This window comes from Lepisosteus platostomus, chromosome 11 (genome assembly GCF_059453375.1).
Source record: "Lepisosteus platostomus isolate fLepPlt1 chromosome 11, fLepPlt1.hap1, whole genome shotgun sequence".
NCBI lineage: Eukaryota > Metazoa > Chordata > Actinopteri > Semionotiformes > Lepisosteidae > Lepisosteus > Lepisosteus platostomus.
The window spans coordinates 33,369,749-33,392,069 of NC_142621.1; the positions used below are offsets into that span (position 1 = coordinate 33,369,749).

A 22,321-nucleotide genomic window follows, 5' to 3' on the forward strand; every position below is an offset into this window, starting at 1 on the left:
TACAAGAAGTGTTACAAACCTGACCCTTGTAATTATGGGCCAATCTATAATATATAGCTGTAACTGCTACCACAAGTGATTCCACCAAATATGTAATGAATACTTCAACTTATCAACTAATTTAAGTTTCTTCTTTTAATTTTTGGAGACATTTACTGTAACATACATGTATCAATAAATGAATGAAATCTTCAATATTCAGTTTTTGAATAAAATATTAACTGTAAGTATCATATAATTTCAAGAATTTGGACACCATAATAGAGGTGTTTTGCATTGTAACAGAGCAGCTTATTGTCTCCAAGCCAAATGCCATTTTTTACACTGTCTGCTGTGAGGTTTGTAGCCCTTCAATACGAATTTGTGGATTATGGCATTCCTAGGGCCTGTGGCTGGGTCTCTTCTCAAGGGTCTTGTCATGATATAGCTCTCGTGAGACTGTAACATAAAGTCTCTAATCCTTACTGAGATCCTTATCCCAGAGTCTGCATACACCTGGACTGGAAACCCCTATTCTGTAACCATCTGCAAAAACCTGCTTGATGGTGTTTATCCTAATCTCCTCTGAGATTATCATGATGGAACCACAAAGGTATCTGATTTCAAGACACTGTAACTCCATCGTGGGAGGGTTCTTTAGTAATCAATCTCTCTCCGCCTTAGGGTTTATTCTATAAGAGTAATCTGGAGATCTTGCCTGAAAGAGCTTTGTGCAAGAAAAACAAACACAACAATAGGAATATGTGTGTGATCTGACAAGGGATGGGCTGATTATACAGTTGGAAAGACTGCTCTACATTTTCCATCATGAGCAAAGAATGTGCTTTGATTTTTGGAAAACATGACATTGTTGCTGAAGCAATACAGCATGTGAGTCACATAGAGCAAATACAGTTTGCTTATTGCACTCTGATGCACACTTAAAACTTTTAGTGTTTCTGGGCTTCCCATCCAGATCTAAGTGTCATTTATTTTCCAGTTGGAAAGGGTGTTATTAAACTATGACATACATTTTAAAAATGTTCTATATCTATTAAATATTTAACTTTTAGTAAATTGGTGTTTCTGTAAGGAGTGATTTAGTTGAGCCCTACACTAAATACCTCAAGAAAGTCTGATAGATGATACATACAAAAAAGCCTGACATGTTAGTTCAGAACAGGTACAGCTTTTCAATAACATGCCTATTGTGTTAATTAATATTTGTCATTGTTATTGCAATTGTCAAAAAAGTACAAAGAACAAAAAAGGAGATCCAGATATCTGACTATTTTATCATTTCCTAAAAAGCCTAAAGTACCAAGAAAACCTCACAGGATGACAATGAAAAGACACTCAGATAAGGGATGTAAAGATATTTTAGTTTTAAAATAAAAAGTAAACATGCATTGTGGATACCAACAATCATCAAATTCCAATAACCTAAATTACATTTCATTTCCTAAATTAAATAAAAATGTAGCTGGGAAATGTGAAAACAAACAGTAGCTTTTCAAACATAAAATCTGCTGAGGTTTTCCTGTCTATGTTTTATGTTCTGAATTAAAAGTTTAATTGTGTTTTTTTTCTAACAGAAGAAAAACACAATTACATATTAGCTTACAAAAGGGAGCAATATTGGTCTGATTATATTCTGATATCTTTAATAACCTACTTGACTAAACTGTTTTCACCAAAGAAAATGTTTGTATTTGAAGGTAATGTGAGCCTCTGTATTTACAGCAGGTTCAATCTAAAATTCTCTTTTTTAAACAATAAAATTATTTTTTTTACAATAAAATAGTTTAAAAATAAATTATAACCTAATTTTATCATTAAATGCATTATAATACATTTGACAGTTTATTAACTATATGTATGAACAGTATTTTTATTACTTTTATGCTGTATAGCTTACAACAGTAAAAAGGTCAATGTAACTTTCTCCTAAAGACAGTAGGTGTTCCAGAAAGTTATACCAGCTACAGTATGACACATTTACAATCACAAGGCTGATTATCAAACTCTTCCTGTGTTGAAACGTGAGCAAGAGAATATCTTTCCCTGGAAACAGAGATATTTTAAATATCCCCAAAAATACAACAGATTTTTGGATTTATTTGTAATTAAGCAAGAATCACATTTCTGAGCAAATAGATTGCTATAAATTACTAAATACATTTTACAAAGTTGCTACAATATAGGATGAGAATATGAGAACAAAGGGTATTGCTATCCTTATTAAACAGAATCTAATCTTGATATAGAAAAGCCTGTCATGACAAATTGGGATAACTGGCATATATACTGTACGGACTACATTACAGATAAGGAACATTGCTTTTCTTAGTGTACACACCCCTGCTATCCATGACCCAGATTTTTTCCCCTGAGAACGAAAGAATTGCTGTCACTGTCTCACAACTCTCTGATAATAGCAGGAGATAAGAATGTTGTTTTTCATTTGCAGCTAGACAGGTCAGGTGGCGCCTTTTCTGGCTGAAACATTTAGCACCCAAGCTCTGCACCTTTTAGTGCAGGAGGTGAATGTTTTCAGTACTTGGCATCTGCATAATCACTCTGGGGAAAAAATATTCATACTTTTCAACCCCTCACAAAAACGTTCTTGAGAATTGATAACATAGTGCTCTCTTTGATTTAATTTGTCTTAATTTTGGCTGTATGTTTGGATCGGTCAGAGTTTATGAAAGGGTGCTTTGCCAATGGCAGCTGCCAGCTGCAGTACATATCAAATCAAATTTACTCATTGTGCTCTCCAATGATTAGATCTGGAAAAGACATTTGACAGGCATGAATGGAATTGTCACTGGCTTATTAGACAGATTTCATTTAGATGAAGAATTTATTAATTTGATTCATGCAATGCTGAAACACCTAACAGCCTTCAAATAAAATAAAGCTTCATATTAACTGCTAAGATTATGGGGAAAAGATTTAAATATTGAAAAGGGGTTAATTGGAATGTGATGTACGCCATACATCTAAAACTCCTAACCACCAACTCATTCATTTTAAAGCATTCTGTACAGCTTATTGGACAGCTTGACAGAAACATCATGTGGGATTGCCCCAGACACTCTGAGCAAAGTTGTACTCTTGACATATCTGGTACTGTTATACAAGTTTCGGAAATGCATAGAGGTTAACCATTTCTTGGGCCATCCGATATCTGGAATAATTGCTAGAAACTTACTACTTAACGAGGACTCACAACTTCACTTAAAGGAGTGTCAACAGAAAGTTTGGCTTGCTGGTTTGACTGGAGCAAAGAAACTGATACTGTCTCCCTCTTCATAGCCTGAAGATCCAATAATAGTTGTTATATTTCGGGATGATAGTGATAGTGATAGTTTCTACTGCCAGAATAAATAAGGCTGCAACTTTCCAAAATGAAAGACTGGTATGATTATTTTGGGGTCTGGAGTAGGATGGGAACATCTGTTACAATGTTCTTTTGTGACTGTTGTTACTAATATTCTTTGTTGAAACCACAATAAAAATAATCTCAAAAAAGAAACTAATTGAGAGGGACAGAATAATGCTCACAGATTAAGCATCCCCCTGAAAACATATAATAAAATATTGTGTTTGTCCTAATAATCACATTGTCTATGTTTACTGAAGATTTAGTTAACCTGCTGTTGCAGTATGATTGTAATGTACAGTAGCATCCACTAAACATCTACACAGGGGAAGATCTCTTTTCACACTTAAAGGAATCAGTAAATCCTTAAAAACACATTGCATAAACTACTGAGTAGTTTTCTCTGTGTACATGAACAAAAGCAAGTCTATTCAACTTTAGGTTTACTTATGTTACGTGCTCACGTTACATTTGTAGGACAACTATAGTCATAAATTTGCCGGAGAACAATAGCAAGACAGGACATGTTATATACGGTACTATACACCCTGAGTGATTTCTGACAACAGTGTTTTGCAGCAAAGAAAAGTCACAACAAAATAAAAAGTAAATCATATTGTGTTCTTAATTTCCTGCTGAACCACTACTTTATGTTTTTTCAAATATACCAAATGTCTATTATAATCACTTTTCCACTTTTATACCTTATTTTTTTATTTGTATTAGCTAAAAATATTGTTGCCCCTGTCTGAACATAATGTCTTTATATATTATATTACAGTATGCCTTTATACATGTTTACATGTCCAACGAGTAAAAATGCCAATGAAAACATCTTGTTTTTATCACTCACAAATTGATCAAAGATAATGTTGGCTTCAGAGACACCTTTGTCAGAGTTTATCCAGTTGGTTGTATTTGGTGTGTTTTTCTACTTCACAGACCTTGTAGTGGTATCAGTTGTCATGCTTGGAGACTGCACATTTCTCCTTCCACAATTCATTATTCATGAGGTAACAGTTGAGAAATTACAAAAAAAGGTGACCTTTCAACCTTTGTACATGTGAACATAATTGGATACACATGTCCAGGGTGTATCCTGCCTTGTACTTAATTGTTTCTGGGTTAGGATTAAGGTCAAAGTGACCCTGTATTAAATTATATTGTAATTGAAAATGGATGGAGTAAGAATATAGGAATTTGCATCATTTAATCATGTTGGCCATATTGCCTTAAATATACATTGGGCAGTCATTTGGGCTTAAATTAACAAGTAACTTTACAGTGACGTACTACTTTGTGAGATACAGATGTTTCAGGAAAAGCTCATATTCTTATGCCAAGTGGAATCTGCCACAAGAGGTCAACAGGATAATTCAGAGGACTGATTGGTACTAATGCTCCCTACTGTAGATCAGTTGTCAGTATGTCAGAAGTGTGATTTAACTGCTTGTCAGCTCCCCCAACACAGCTGACGTGCACTTGCACAGCTGCTAACTACCAGTGTCTCCCAAAGTCTCCCAGTGCAAATGATCAATTTAAAAACACTGTATCTCAGAACACTCTCGCAGTTTTGCTTCAAAGTACCAATAACAGCAGTCTTTTCTTTTTGCTAAAAAGCTTAAAATAAACAGAAAACCATAAAGATTCGTCTGATATTAAATGACCCTTCTATTATGTTTTCACAGTACATAGAACACATTTTCTTGTAAAATAAGAAAAATAAACACAAGAGCACAATGATTATTCCCAATTTCTTGGTTTAGAAGAAAGGTTTACAAATTGGTGCTTCAACACCGATTGCCATTCAGCACATTTACATACATTTCTTATACCTAGGGGTAAAGATTGGCTGCTATCAACAAAAGATGGAATAAAATGCAGATGGTGCAAATTTTGCAGTTAGTCAAAACTATCATTAAAATTCCAATTTGATAAGAAATCCTCTTCTTGAAAAAGATTGTCATATGATTAATGTAAGTCTGCTGATCACACACAAGATGAACTGGAAATAATGGCCCTGTTTCCTAACTGAGAAGCAGCACTAACATGATCTCAGCTCAGGAGAAAGAAATGCAGAATGTACAAAAATGTTTTTGCTGGGAGAGAGAGATACAATTGTTCAGCTGCAGCAAGGAAATAAATTAGGGCATTCAAGTGTGTAAATGTGCAGGGTAAAAAGGACTCTTAAAATCCGAAACCTACTCTGGGCAGCTTTCGAAGCTATAATAGTAAGCTGTGGCCTTATCACTTTCATAATGTGACTAATATATATATATAGTGTAAATTTTCAAAGTATTGTGGTGCCTTTCCAAAAAAAAAAAACAGTCCTTGGTTTCAGCTATAAGATTTTGGTGTCCTAGCTTTCCACCAAACAGAAATAGAGAACATAAAAAATAAGTGTGGTCTGAACCATGAAATGTGCTTCTGTGCCGGGAGGGGAAAAAAGGAGTAGGAAAGTATTACAGACATCAAATGCACTACAGGCTTATACTCTGAATTAAAGCCATTGATTTAATCAATAAATTATTTAAGTTAAGATTTTTTATCTGAATTATTATGTTTGAACATCACTGTAGATGTAGAGACTCTACTGTACACAATTCTGTAACCAAAAAAGAAAAAAAAACAAAATAAATAAGAATATGCATCCAGTTTCTTGATTTCCCCAAAGTTTCCTTTCCTTATTATTTTACTTCTCAAGTCAGAGTTTGTCTTTTCTTGAAATGTTAGTCTTGATCAGAGGTCTGTAGTCTGGTCCAGGAGATCCACAAAGTGTTCTAATTTTCATTTTCCTTTCATTTTCGCTCTGAATGATGCAATTGAATCAATCAGTACTTAGAAGGAGTTAACATGCAAGGATTTCCAGATCCCAGGAAAAGATCACTGACCATTTCAAGCTAGCTTTAAAGCCTGCAACACTGTGGCTCTCCAGGACAAGGCTTACAGAATCATGGTTTAGATTAAAGAGATTTTTTGTAAATTCATTTCATACATCCTTTTTCTAACCACTTCTTCCAATTCAGGGTCACGAGGGAAACAGAGCCTACTCCAGCAAAGGCAGTATACAGTACACCTTTGCCAGTCCATCATAGGGGACGCACAGACACAAACGCAGACACACACACACTCACACACCTAGAGCCAACTTTCCCAGAAACCAGTGAACCAACCAGTATATGTTTTTAGACTGCGGGAAGAAAGTGGAAGCATCCAGAGAAAACCCAGGGAGAAAAAACAGACATCACACAGATAGCACCCCTGGTCTGGAATTGAACCCAGGGCTCCTGTCACGACCACACAAAATCAGACACAAGCCCATAAACGCCAACACATTCCCACTAGCACAGAATCCCGCAAACACCAACGCACAGACTAATTATCCAACCACGTCCCCCATCCAGCACCACACCCTCTGACAACCTACTAGTTTAGGACTGCTCACCTGAACTTCAACGCTCAGTATTGGACTTACCAGTGGAGCTCCCTGTTCTCGTTCTTGAGATTGCCTTTACTATTGCTAAACCTCTGAATCCTTGGCTTTCTGACCAGCAATCCAACCCTGACTACGATTCCTGACTACTCGATTTGGCTAAGTACACCTGGCTTCCTTTCTTTCTTCTTTTGGATCTCGACCTGTGCTACTTAACAGTTATCGCACAGGTTCAATAACATGTTTTCGGCTTTAACACTGTTACAACTCCAGGGCTTCAACATGTAGAAGTCAAATACTCTATGACTATAGTTTCAAGGGCAACGATATGGGGAGTATGAAAGTGATAAAGATAAAAAGAAGAAGATAAACATAGGCCCTGATTTCTCATTACTGTATACTGGAAGTTTATCAAGAAAATCAGATTTTGATTATTATTTCAATTAAATGTAACAGGGAATGTGGCGCTTAAAACAAAACACATCAATATAATTAGGTTATATAAAAATAATTGCTAAGAGAGACCCTGACACAGGATGAGCGATAATTATATTTTATAATATTGAGAAAAGCTAGATTATTTGAATTTTAGTTTATTATTGTTTTTAGAAATATGCATCATAGATAAATGCATTTCATACTGAATTTAGAAATATTTTTTTTTTTTTACATCTGTCAGTGAAACTCCAGGTGCCCTTGTTCTGCACTTGTCTTCTGAGGAATCAGTCATTCGGAATATTCCCACAGTAAACCTGATAATAGTAGGCAGCAAATATGTGTCCTCTGAAACTCCCTCCTCCAATATTACATTACATTGAGTTGGAAAATTCCCTTTTTTCATACTCCTTTAAATAATAATATTACATTACACTGAGTTGGAAAATTCCCTTTTAAATACTCCTTTAAATTATATCCAACAAAACAAACCCACAATAACATTCTGATCTCTAGGAGTGCAAAGGAAGCCTATGGAACTATACAGAGGTCTCTTTACGGTTTCCTACTGTATCTCCATGGGAAAATGTAGTTACACATGGGAGACATTCATGGTTAACAGCAGAGGGCTCTCCAAAAAAAATGGAGGCTACTGCTTAATGAACTTGGTAAGTAGGATTATGGCTATTAAAGAATCCACAAAAAAGTGAATCTATCACTTTCCAAAGTGGTGTCCGTTATGAAGAAAATGAAAGTTCCACCTACAGTGGCATGACGTGGATGCAAGTGATTCTTGCCAGTGCTTTGGGGGGCAACTGAGAATCCAAAAGCAACAGCTGAAGGACTCCAACACAACATGGTCTCTTCAGGACTCACAGGATTGTTGGAAACTATCATTTTAAATTGCTTGCATGCTTCTGCAGGGAAAACACAAAAAGAAGTACCTTGACTTTACCTGAATAAACAGGAACGAAAAAGGTCGGATGAAATGAATATTGATCTTTGTGGACATGCTTAGCATTGTTAGGTTAGATGTAAAAAATGTTCATTTTGACAAGCACTCAGTCCTAATAGCTACCTGCTGGGAGCCAGGCACTGGCCCTTAACATCCCGATCCCTGACCGCTGCGCTCCTAGTTACTGTATTTAAACCATGTGCTTCTTCTCGTCACGTGTGAGGGTAGCAGGCACAGCAGAATACACTGATTCCACACATCAGGGCTAGAAGAGCTAGCCTTAAGCGAATGACTGAATCAGGGATTGAGCATATACATGTACCGTGAAAGACAAGTGTATAGGTACACACAGTAGAATAGGTTGTTATGGGAGATTGTAACTTTCCTCACATACCTGCAGACTGAGAAAAAACAGCAGGGGTGTCAGAAATTGAAACTGAAATCAAAGACCTGATAATGATTGACCACCTACCAGAGGGGAATTCTATGGAAGCTTATTAGCATCAAGAGAGAAAAAATATCTTGCTTTTATTAATTCATTGCAGTACTTCGATATGTTGCATTATTTATGCAATAATACTGTCCTGTTTTTATTGGCCTATCAGACTATTCCTCTAAACTAAGCAGTTGGACAACAAGGAAACTAGTAAGGAATGCTACTGTGAGGCAAATAGAGATTTTGAAAAAGCTACCATGTTCAGTATCTGAGATGATGTAGAAAATGTTTATGAGTCAATGCTGGCCATTATGGTACCGCAGCCTGAAGAAAATCCTTACTAAAAAATCTCAAACTTTGCATGGAGCTTGCAACAAAACAATGATCCCCAAGCAATGTGATAGAACTTGAATCTGCAAAGACAAATGGCCAAAAATGTCATCAAGGTGGTGGGAAACGTTGATAGAGATCAAAATAGCTATAATTGTTGTCAAATGTGCTTCCACCAAATAGTGATTCATACAGTGTAGGTCAAAATACATACAGTATGCAATCAACAGGCTTGAGATTGTTTTGTGTTTATGTTTTGCTATTTTTTTTACTGTACCTCATCTTATCCTTAGAAATCTTTTGTTTGAGCGTTCAGATTTAGATTAAGATTTATATTAAGTCTAAAAAATCTGTATACATCATTTTGTAATTTCACAAAATTGGACAATATAGGATGGCTCTGAATACTTTTAGAAGACACCCACCCTGCATTGCATAAAGTAGTTAGAAAAGTGATGGATGGATATATAAAGAGAAAGAAAGCATTTTATAAAACTATTAAAAAAGAACAGGATCCAGTTAACAAACAAAAAGGGCAAAATGCATGCTTGATTTGTTTTCTATAAAGCAGTGACCTCAATGTTTTTTTCTGTACTATCACAGCAAAAGAACAGCAAAGCAGAATGATGTACAGTAAAGTCTCTCAGAGATAACAATGGGAAGCTTTTATATGACGAAATGACCATGAATGAATATGTCACTCTGGTTCTTTTTCACTTCATAAAAATTCTCCTTAACTCCATGTGCCTTATCTATTTACCCATCTGCTCTCCAAACCATTTGTTCCTGTTTATAGCTATCAGACACTCATAATGTGTATATAATCATGTTTTGTAATTTTTGGTAGTATCTGTATTTAGGAAGTACAACTGATCACCTTTGAGGTAGGATAAAGTTGAAGTCATTTATATTCAAACAGAGAAAAAAAACTGTGATCATTCATAAACTTCAGTTTCTAAATGGACAATTTCCAAGGACTCACATCATTTTTGGAAAAGTCACCACTATACCAACACAAGAGAACAACAGCTCTCTGTGAGATGTGAATACACATGAGTTGGTCATGCAAACAGTTTTGAACAATCATGAGCAATGTATTATTAAAATCTAACAAACACTGTAAACATATTACAGTACATTACCAGCAATTCAAAACCACTGATGGCAAAAGCAAATTGATTAGAAGGTGCAGTTTGACACAACCAAGCCCCAATAGCAGTTAGCCAGGGCCTTTCGCTTGGAGAGAAACAAACTCTTACAGCAGTAACAACGATAGATGTACTGTATACTATAGAATATATTACAATACGCACAATGTGCCCATTCCCAGCACCTATTTGACTTTAAACATTTGAAGTTTTTAAAGATTTTCTTTTGTTCTGAGTTTGAATATTGCAACATATTCTTGTAATTCTCTCCCTGGCAGGGTGGCTACCTGGCTGGACTGTGTGAGGAGCCCAAACATGAGTGTGGTGAACCGTACAGACAAGACTTCCAGACACTTTGTAAGGGGCAGAAGCGCTCCCTCACATGGCCACTGTAGACAGCAGAGCAAATAAAACAAACAGGGCATGCCAGGGCTCTGTACCTGTGACTGCACATCCTGAGCTCTCCCAATTAACATCAGTCAGCATTACATCTAAAAGAAGGAGACCACATTAATCAAGTGTCCTTCCTTGGATGTGTTTTATTTGGTAGATACAATAAAAATCGACCAGCTGCTAAAGGAAAGGGACAGTATGTATTGTATGAAGTTTTGTCTCAGTTCTTAAGTTTACAGCACTTTTGATTTTATTACTACATTTAAATAACGTTTGCCACACTGATTGTTCAGGTTGCCTTTTGACAGCGGTGCGGGCATTTATTAACAACAGGGAAACTTAAAATAAAATAAGCCAATATGCTGAAATATAGCTGTTTCAATACTGATGGGTCTTGTTAGAAATAGCTAATGTAGGAAAATTTAGACACAAGCATCATATATTTAATTACTGTGGGAATGTACAGTATCTCTCAGAAAAAGATACAGAAATATAAAATTAAGATAATTATATTCACATTATTCTTTTCTTCTGTGTAATTTAAGAAAGTCGAACTTATCCATAAACAGCAAAATCTCTACCATATCATTTTATGATCTTTTTAAAAATTCTTTATACTAAAAGACAATTAAAATGGCAGACTGGACATAGCAAAATTTTTCATTTGAATCATCTGGGACCAAGATCTTCTTATATATAAATCATGTGTGAGGGAAGTGTATTTTTACTGCTATTCCTAGCCATTACTGTCATTACAAAAATGGCAGCTGGGATCAAATGTTTATAGCTTATTTTCACGTAAGAGCTGCAAGTGCAGTTGGTGATGAAGGAGCTTCATTAACCAGCTTTCTTTTGATTTCCCATGATTCAGGTCCCAGTCTGTAACCCCCAGAATGATCAGGTGAGATTATCAAAGCCATCCTGCAGAGTTACTAAAAGAAAGATTAAGTATTCGGCAAAACAGAAGAGGAATAAGATCGTATGGATTGAAGATCACGACATAAAACCCCCAAGAACGTACAGTATGGAACAGTACATCACTCACCACTGAACACCACTGAACTGGCCATCAGATATTCCGATTTGACCAAGAGCATAAAACTTACAGTACAAGCGTTACAATGTTTTCCCAGTTTGGTTAATTCCATCTTCAGTGTGCAGCAATATGAGCTCTTTGCCTGTGGCCAGAATTAAACTTACAGCACCTTAGGTTTCCCTCCAATCTGTTGTGTAATCATAGCTTGGAAAACACTCAAATGAAGGTATTGTTACAGTATATCAGGCAATAAAGTAACTATGCAGTAAATTAAACAAAGTAAGCCTTACATATTTTTCTATTTATTTTTTACATTCTCATTAATTCTTTTTTTTAAAGTTTGGCATTATAATTTGTCTTCTTCAGATGGATCCCCAAACTACTCACGTACAGTACTTGTACTCAGATCAAATTAGGATTCCTAGATTTGCCTCAAAGTGACAGAGACCACTCTTTCAATTGTGAGTTCACATGTGTTTTATTTCCAATGTAGATTACTTTAAAAATAGTTGCGTCTCATTGCTTGTAGCTCACAATTGAATAGGGCCCCAGCTCTAAGCTTCAGAGCTAATTACAAAAGGAATGAACCCAAGCCACGAGACCCTCACATATCACTGTGGTCAGTATGCGTGCAAGCTCATGTAACCGCAGCTACAAAGTGTTAGTAACTACTAACACTTTTCACTCTTAAAAATCTAAGGCTGTGTCTGAGCTTGTAGTCATGACCTTCAGCCAGCTCAGGGACATTTGAGCTGTTATTATCCCAGAAAGAATGCTCATCACATACAGTACATCAGAGCATTGGTACTTTCTTTCTTTTATGTAATTGTAAAACAAAATGCATGGTTTTCCCTGAACCCTGCATCGTATATTTTAAAGAAATTTATATAATCCAAAATCGCTCTTTTATTCAATGTTATGTTCCCAGACTGTTGATGATTTAAACGTGTGAATGACTGGCCGAGCTTCTGCCCACTGTTTGCACTGTCTATCTACCTCTCTTGGTTCCCTTTCATCTCAGTGCCTCAGCAGTAAGATCCCAGAAGACTGCCATGGAAAGCCAGAAGCAGCTTTGGTCAATCCTTCACACTACAGAGCTTTAGAGCCCTGCATGTACTGTAAGTAAGGAGCACGTCTTCCAATAATGCAAAACATTCCTTTGTGTTTAGCCACATTTTTAAAACAAAAATCTTAACTTCCCAAGAAGTCCAACAGAAATGGCTTTTTTATACCTTTGGGACCTTTTTTTATACTCTCCACCTAATTTTCCACCTTCAAAGATTGTAATCTAACACAAATAAAAGCCACTACAATTTTATAATCCAGATTCTCTCAGAGAGAGACATCACACTTCCACCCTCTATTGACCTAGTATTGGGGCAGACACCGATAATTAAGGCACTGAAGAACCCCAGTTATAATCCACCATAGCCAGATCCTGAAATTAAAGTTTTTAAACAGTTTTAAAGTCTCATTATGTAAATCATAAAAATTTGAAGAGCTAATACATTAGAGAATAACTTGGGGGAAGACAGATTCGATTTTTGAAATGATGTTTTGAATTATAAATTTAACTTATTCATAGATGTAGAGGGGCATGGAATTATTATTCATACAGTATATATACAGACTGGGTTCCTTAGCAAAGGTATGAGAGAATGAGGGTGAGGTTATGCACTGACCTCCCTGTATTTCAGAATGTATCAGGTTGATGCAGTTGAGGGATGATTACTATTTAATTAGAGTTTTGTCATCGTTTATGAGCAACACATAAAACCCAGGAACAGGTGGAATCATAGTGCACAATTTTTCTTCTCTTACCAGGTTAATCATTTCCTTTCATTTTTGTCCACAGAGGAGATTTATCACTGCAGAGTGTTGTAGCTGTACTTCAGGTTGATCACCTCATTAAGTGCCATTCTATCAGAATCCCAGCGAGAGAAGTACTAGGTTTAATGCCTTGCAGCATAATAAACAATATCGGCTGTGTACTATACATAGATTTACTATATGCTGAATTGTGGGACTCAGTAGTGAATATATTCAGAAAAAATGAGAAAGTTGCTTGAAAGCTGCTTGCATGGAAGACAGATGAAGTACTGTTTTTCAGTGATAATGAAAAAAGAGCTACTAATGAACTAATCAATTCATAAATGAGAAGAAACAAAATGGAAGTGTATCTGAACACTAACCGAACACAGAGGGTAACTGCTTATTATAGAAATATAATCTGCTGTTGTAAGCTCATTTCCTGATGTTATTCCTGTGAAACACTCTTAAAAATATCCAAAAAGATATTTATTATTGAAAATTTAGAATTTTACATTATTCACTAACCACATTTTTTTTTTACTTTGTGATGAGCAAGAGTATGTAACGTTAAATACTGTACAATGTCACCTCCTATAGCAATTTGAATGTTAAAAGAATACTGAATAATATGAGATGGTGTTTTGGAATTGATTTTAAATCAATTGTTTTGGAACAGATTTGCCAGTTTTGCTTAAAATGTACAAGCCCTGACCAAAATGTACAAATACTGTCTCGTAGATCATTAACAATAAAACCTGCATTGATTATGTTCATTGGAGCACAGTATTTGGTTCTTTATTATTGTCTGCATTGCAATTCTATCTGTATTTCTCAATGTTTTTCACTTAAAAAAACATTCCGATGTCAGGTTTCTGGGTTATTACACCCTTGATATCATAAGGGATACTAAGGCATTGCGCCTCGATAAGGTCTGTGACTAGCCAGCACATAACCAGCAAAGACTGTGATAGTTTTTTTGAGTTTCTTATCTGGCGGCCCTTACGAATTTGGAAATCGGTACAGAGGCATCAATTTTCTGGGCGCCTGAAGTCTGCATAAGACAAGGTTGTAATAACACAAATAGTGAGTGGAATTTTAGGCAACATTGCAACATGGAGTGGCAACTCTGTGCAGTTGCTCTATCGTTTCCTTGAGCACTATTTGTAACTCAGCTGCCTCGGCTGCAATGTCCTGCATGCAGAGGGGGGTACCAAGGCGGGGCAGCTTCCCCAGGGCAGTGGATTACCACCCTGTGTCTGGAGTAGATGTTATTCTCTCTCGCTCATGCATTTGTTCAATTCAATGAGGGGAGAGGGCATGCTCTGGAAGATTCACCAGGCACTGAGCATTATAATAAGAGGTTGGGAGATGGGGATTTGGTTGCAGAGCGTCTGTCAAAAAGTTCAAGCAGGACTCAGAAAGATGTGGAAAGACTACCGACCAGCTAGTTGTTTCTCCTTACTCCGTCTCTTTTTCTCCATCCTTTTCATTCGCTTCTCCTCACGACGCTTTGCCTCTTCCGCCTCCTGGTGCTGACGGCACTTGTGGAAGTTCTCCACCACCACGCCCACGAACATGTTGAGGACAAAGAAGGCCACGATGAGCAGGAAGGAGATGAAGTAGAGCAGCATCCAGGGGTTGTGGTTCATTATGGGCTGCCAAAGCGAAGCAAACAATCAATCGTCTTGTGCATGAATTCGCAAAAGCAAAACAATATTTTTATTGGCTTCATATGATACTTGGAGTAATATGATCAAGCCAAACTAAAAAAAAATAATGCCTAGAGAAACACCCACTACTCTCCTTTCCATTGCATCAGGATATGGAGAAAAATGTTTTTCTAGGATCTATAAATAACAACCTTTTAAATATACAGCTCTTATCTGAAATCTTGAAAGTGAATGCAGTGGACTCTGTGTCCAGGAACTTAAGCAATGGTAATCTCAGTTACTGCCATATTTTCTGAACAGCTGCAGAACCCATGGTGATATAAAGCACTTAATTTCCCAGGATCCTGCCGCTTGCTCTTTAAACTAATAGTGGAGTGGAAGGCAGAGAGAAGAAAATGACATTGTGGGAGGGAAGCATAAGGGCTGGCGCAAAGCAGTTCTGACAGGCCATAAAAAATAAATTAAGGAAAACACAATTTGTGTCATCAATTTAAAGATCCAAAATTGCAGCCTGAGAGAGAAAGTTAACACTGATCAATTTCAAAAGTACTTCAAAGTGAAAAGATGGTCATTGTGTCTAAGGAAACGGAACAGATAAATAATAGCTTGGAACACTGTAATATCGCTTAAAGAAGAATTTTATATATCTATCTGCAAAATAATACAGAAAGACTGTGATACACAAAGACCACTTTTAAAAGCAAAGGAAATAATTTGAAGGGACTATAAGTAGATTAGGAAAACGAAAATCAAAATAGGAACTATTTAATCTTAAAGGAAATGCTGACTGTAGCATTGTTTTTTTCTCTTGTTTGATAGGTCTCTTTAAGACCCATATCTCAATTTTACAGGAGTTCCAAACATCTTATCATTTGTTGTGTATGTATGGGGGCTCTTTTTCCTATGTGTGCGTAACTGTGAAATCCTGTTTTTTTACAGTTTGATATGGTTGAAAATAATTTTAAAACATCACATTGTAAATCGGTGACACAAACAGCAAATTCATAAATGAAAGTGCTTAAATTAAGAGAAAACCAATTTTAAATCTTTTGAGAGTATCTATAATTTTTTTGCTGTCTTCTGCTTTGCTCAGTAGTGTTTGAGAGGATTAATTTATACCGTAGAAGCACATATCGTATCAAAGATTATGAAAATGTTAACTTTGTAAGGTCCATTATCTGCTGCTTTAATATTATAATGAACCACAACAACTTAGTGCTGCAGAAAACCCCTAACAAAAAAAGAAGAAATGAAATATCACATTATTTCAGGAAATATATAAAGCTGTGCAGTTAAACCTCGATTTAGAAAGCACAAATTATTATTTCAGTAGTTGCGTTGGATCTTGATGAATGTATTACAGGTTATTTGGCATAACTCGCCTATCGGTAGCTGAGAGAGCAGCAGCCTGACTGTTGACTGCTGACGGAGCCCCCCTCACATTCTCAAGGAAAGAGCAGGGGGCGGTGCTGGGAGTGGAATGCACAAGGAGCCCAGCAGACAAGATGTGTAGGAGATTAAAATCTACCCTTTCTGCTGTACTCCTGTCATAAACTCCCATTTCAACAGTTCAACTTAATAACCTCCACCAACCTCCACAAAATCCCCCAAATACTGATATAAAGTTCTTAACAACAGAGATTATGTGCGCCGTAGGCTGTCTGGATTTGTTCAGATATGCTGCACGCATGTGAGGTACTGTAGGTGCAGAGAAATCTGCCCAGAGTTTTGATGGTGGAGACTGGAATTTTGCTACAGTGATTCTGGAAGAGTAGCAAATGCATCGTGATAGGATTTCAATCATAATAGGGAGGCATTTAGATGGAGAAGGCATGTCCGTTTTGAGTTCTCACAAATGGCGTGGCTGAATACAGGCGGAGTAATAAGAATAAAGAGGCTCACTGGGATCTACAGTGGAATCAGATTTAAAACAGTTAATGTAAACACCTTGATGGTGGTAAGTAGGTAAGTAGGTGGTAAGTAATTTAATTGTGAGTTCAGATAGGGACTTCAAGGAAGTAGGCAAGAACGATACAGCTGGCAGCAGTGACATCAGCATATCACAGGAAGTCAAAACAAGCAAGAGATAATATCTTTTGTTCCAAATGTAGGGGGGGGAATGGTAGCTGCTTTGTTGCAAACACATGTATCACGTTAGGATTTCAATGGTAATTGGGGGATATATGGATGGAGAAGGCTACTCTGTTTTGGGTTGTTTGAGGAAAAATTGATCTGCTGATGGGTTAAGCTAGAGATGGTCAATAGGAGCAGAGAGTGCAGTGTGCAATGTTTTGAAGAATAGTTTTCTGAGAGAGTCATTAAAAAGATAGAGAGAATGTCATTCTGAATGGGAAGGAACAGGCACAGGAGGTGAAGGTCCAGAACTGAACTGAAAATGAGAGCTACTGCATCTGATTTCAGTTCCTGGTGATATGGGCAATGGCATTTATGGATTGATGACAAAGAAACCTCTGTAAGGAGAGGTGACCTGATTTCACAATAAGAACATGGGAGACAAAAGAGGTCCTTTCTATCATGACTGCAGTGACTGAGAAGATGAGGATGCTCACATTTGTATCAGGGTGAGAGCTGAGAGTAGGAGAGGATTTGAATAATGTGATCGAGATTGGATTGTGGTAAAACAGAGGAAGAGTAGGAACTGAAAATGATCTGCAAATATTCTGTAGACATAAAAGGACCTAACGCTTTCTCTGAACTGGGAAGTCAGAAACTGAAAAGGCAGTGGGTCGGTCTGAAAGTTGAGGAACTGAGGAGAGATTATAGATATTTAGGAGGATCCTGAAAAGAGCTGCTGTGGCACCCGAAAGTGGGATGGACAGCAAAGCAAAATTTACTTCACAAGCCTGAAAAGGTACCAGTAATGCAAATTGATTAGAAATAGCTTTTGCAAGCTGATTGTTTCTCTCTGTTGTTCTAATCAAGTGGGGAGCCTGATCGATGGCTGAACAGAGCAGGGGGGGACTGTGGATTACGTTATTGATACTAGGACGGAGGAGCCAAGATCGATAAGACGCCTTTATCTGTCTGAGATACTGAGAGAGCTAATTTGGCTTTGGGCAAAAGAGGGATCAGCAGAGAATAGACCACTTATAAAAGCCTGCATATCATCTTTGAGTAAAAGTGGCCACAATTATGGGATTGGAGAGAGCTAATAGTAGGATCTTGCAGGTAGTACAATAGGAGGGGAGGGAGACAAGTCCCAGAGAAATACAATTCATCTCAAAGAGATTTAATGAAGGGGTACTGAGGTACTGAGTAATATCATGGCCCCTAACATCTTTTGACCTTAATGAGGGTAGCTGATGCAATTAAGGTGATGCAAGCAATGGAATAGCTGGCAAATGGGTGTAGGCACTGTCGTTCCCCTGCTGGAGGTGGTGGAGAGAGCACAAGACTGCTGTGGACATTCACAAAACAAGCTTTGGGCTGGTTCAATACTGTAAAATGAAATGGACTGAACATATTATTGCACTACTATGCCATAGAGGTGTCTGAGACCAAGGTATGGCAAGCATACGTTTTTGGGGGAGTGGAGTCATAGTGAGGATTATTGTCTTGAGCTAAGCAATTGATCTTTCTGTTTGAAGCAGGAGTTTCAATAGCTATGATTGTTATGTTGAGGGAAGAGAGAGTGAAATGAGCAAGGTAGAATGAACATGGTCGGAGGTGAAGTGGACATTGGCCAAGTGGGGGGATGCTGCTCTTGAAGTGACCAGCAACAGGTTGTTTTTGTGTTGCAGTTCAGAAACCACAGCTTTCTTTGATTTGTAAAGTCCACTGTGAGTCCGTTTCAGGGCAAGTCAATTGTTTAATGTGTGTCTGTGAGTGAGATTAATACGGAATTGAGCTACAGTTTGTTTTACTCTTAAACTATTCCTGGAGTCTGAACCGCATCCTCTACAAACAAAACCCATCACTCTTGGGACTTCCTGCTGCACTGGAACCAATCACGTCTGCTGGATGAATCTATGGAGCTATTTCTGCAGAATGTTAACAAAACCTGTTGATGTTTCTTCAAACAATAATGCCATGAGTAAACAAAATGCAGAATAGCTTACTGTGCTGCAAGTACATTACTTCACAACAGGGTAATGTGTCTGTTAATCAGATCTGAAGTTATAGTAAAAATTAGAAAGATTAAATTAAAGTATAAGGGAGAGAGTGAAGTCAAATTCTGGTGCAATAATTTGAGAACTGTTTGAAGTGGAATAGAAACTATGGTTGGGCTGCAGGACAAAGGTAATTTGTCCAAACAAACATAATGAATATTGATAGTTTTAACACTAACAAAGAGTTTGCTGATAAACTATCTAGTTTTCTGCTTAGATTTAATTAGGATTTCAGTGCTTTCTCAATCCTATCCCCCAGAAGCCCTTTTGAGGGCAGACACATCATTAAGTGCTTGGTGCTTCTCCCTAAATGCAGAGAAATGTGGCTAAAGAGGCATCCCAGATAAGAGACATCCTAAAAATGTGCTGTACACTTAATCATATATAGTGCAGGTGGGCTCCAGCCAGTCACCAGGCCAGGTTCTTCCCAAGAACCACAGGTCAAAGGTCATCCAGCCATCACCCAGAGGAAGATCCACCAATTGGGTATTTGTAGGGTGGGTAGCAGAACCAAACCTGATTGCCTCTCAGCCGTTTCAGCCTCTCAGAAACGGAAGAAATCTTGTGCTCGTGATCCCACTGTTTCCTGAGTGTTTCCTGCTATGAATTGTATGTGTGTTCATAGCAGATCATTTTACAGATATAAATATAATATGATGTTGTTGCTTGTTTTGCATCTTTTGGTTTTATTAATACATTGTACAATGTATATTTAGAATCTGTGTGTGACTGTAAATTATTATATTTGATTGGTTTCTAAAAGTCATCAAATACTCTCATCATTTACTGTTATAATTTTTGAATGTTACAGCATATTAAAACCCCCAAAGCATTTCCTTCCTTTGCCAGTGCACATTCAGAAAAGGCACTCAAATGAGTAGCACAGAGATCACATCATACTTGTTGGTCAACTCCCACAGCATCCAGTCCATCATACATGATGTCCACCCATCCATCTTTGGAGGCCAGCACAAAGAGAGACATCAGTGCCTGGTGGAGGATGACAGTGAGATCAAATGAAGGTCCTAAAGTTTTTCTCAAGTCACAAAGCTAAAAAGCAGAAAAGTTTTGGAATCAATCCTGTCTTGAGTCATAAAAGAGTATATATTGGATTCAGGTTCATATCCATTGTTGTTATAAATAGCCTTATCGTCACAATTATTCTTCATTTTCTGAAGAAAATGAAAAACGTTTGTACAGTGTGTAATGTATTAACACAATACATGCAAATACAATATAAAAATATTTGTCTACATTGGAAACAAGAAAAAAATATCAAGTAAAAGAAATATTAACTTATTCGTTTGGTGGAAATAAAAGAAAGTGAATTAGATTCATTTATAAATGAAGTTCTGAATTGTTCCGTGCTAAATTTTATCCCTGGAAAACTGTTACATATTCATATAACTGAGTATTTATGTTTTGACTATTTATCTCAGTTCTCTTGTTGATGTTTCACACACGTGTAAACAAATGTGCTTTTCTCTTTGTCCTGGCAGATAGAAGGCTTTTGAATGTGTGTCTTTTTAATGTTGGCTCTGGTGTTGCGGAGCTCTATTTTCAAGTAACCAAATAAGTCACTGTTTTTTTCCTTGTCATACACATTCTTTTGATGTTGTTGTTTAAGTTACAGTATGTCATGGATGTTCCTGTGTGCTAACAGTAGCGGCAACTTACCTGGCCCAGGTTGTCAAAGTTGTACTTATGTCGGACCCACTTGAAATTAGCCTGAAGACAGTCAGATTTGTTAGTGATGTTCCTGGTGTCCTCTCCTTGGCAGACAAAGAACTTCCCTTTGAAGAGCTGTGATGGTAGGATATGGAAGGATGTCATAAAGATGTCATTTTCATATACACAAGAGTATGGCTAATGTTAAACTCTACTGAGGTTTTTCATCAAAACTAGTAACACTTACAGATGTGTAATACATTAGGAATACCATCTTCCACACATTTTCCACTGTTACAATAAAGAGTTTTCAAATACTGTACATATTCATGAAATTTGTATAACAAACCACAATCTGACACTATATCCACCGACCACAGAGAAGGAATATGAAGGCAGATGAATATCAAGAATTTGATCTTTAGCATTATATTGTATCATCACTCTGTCCACAATAAAGCAACTACTGAATATTCTGCTACTGAAACTGATTTTTTACCCACAATTTTGTACAGTGCAGATGATACAGTATAGTAGTAACAGTTAATAACACAGTTGGAATGTTCCTAGACTGCACATAAAATTTCCAGCTTCCCAAGGTTGATAGGTTATTGAAGAAGATAACAACTAACAGATGAGAGGAGATTCAAGATAAGAAAAACACATCTTTTATCACTATTCTAAAAATTTGAACAACATGTGTTGCTTGAATCTCCCTCCTATTAAGCCCAGCTGTCCTTCTCTGCATGGCCAGAGCAGCAATACCTGTAATATGTCTCTAATATGGTCAAAATTATACACAATATGCTAAATCAGAGCTACCCTTAATTCAGCTACTACACTTTTAACTGCACAGTTCCTACATTGCAAATACCCTGAACCCTTCAAAAACATGACCTACTGTATATCTATGGTTAAAGGCAAGAAATATGATATACTGCAGACATGTGGCAGAACGTTTTATGGTCCGATAAGAGAAGAAATGACATTTTAGTCTAAATGCATTAATTAATTATTCTACGAGCATCAATTCTGGCTCATAGCATATCAACACCATTCCAACTGTCAAGCATGGTGATGGTAGCATAATGCTATGTGGATAATTTGCGTCAACAGCAACAGGGAAGCTTTTCAGGATTGAACAGAAAAGGACAGAGAAATGTTTTGTACCATGTACAGGTGAATCCTAGAAGAAAACCTGCTTGAGAAAATTCACACAGTTGGGCAATGACCTGAAGCACAAGACCAAAGATACATTGAAGTGTTCTGACAAGAGGTGAGTGTCTTTATCATATGATCAGTTATGTCCATTACTGCCATTTGTTATTTAAAGAACAATAACTTTTTGTTATCAAGCAAGACCTGAAACGTCCATGTTGACTGTCCTCTAGAATCCTAATGCCATAAAGGCGATTGTCTATTTTAGATCCAATTTTTATGTAGGATGGAGGACTAACTCCAGAGTTCCGCTAGGTGGCACTGTGTTTTGGGGGCTATCGCAAGCCTTTACA

At 37.0% G+C, this 22,321-nt stretch overlaps 1 protein-coding gene across 16 annotated transcripts in view; it reads right to left on the reverse strand.

The window, feature by feature from the left end:
• cacna1g (calcium voltage-gated channel subunit alpha1 G) overlaps positions 1-22,321 on the reverse strand; it is a 349,737-nt gene that overhangs the window by 37,478 nt on the left and 289,938 nt on the right. For 12 of the 16 annotated variants that reach the window (XM_088599330.1, XM_088599329.1, XM_088599325.1 and 9 more), the window contains 4 exons: positions 20,820-20,945; positions 20,043-20,132; positions 14,805-14,997; positions 10,542-10,592 (listed from right to left, as the gene is read on the reverse strand). In XM_088599330.1, the coding sequence (XP_088455456.1) occupies positions 10,542-10,592; positions 14,805-14,997; positions 20,043-20,132; positions 20,820-20,945 (460 nt within the window). Of the gene's footprint in view, positions 1-10,541; positions 10,593-14,783; positions 14,998-20,042; positions 20,133-20,819; positions 20,946-22,321 lie in introns of all 16 variants that reach the window. The other 4 variants (XM_088599323.1, XM_088599318.1, XM_088599322.1 and 1 more) reach the window with 2 other exon arrangements.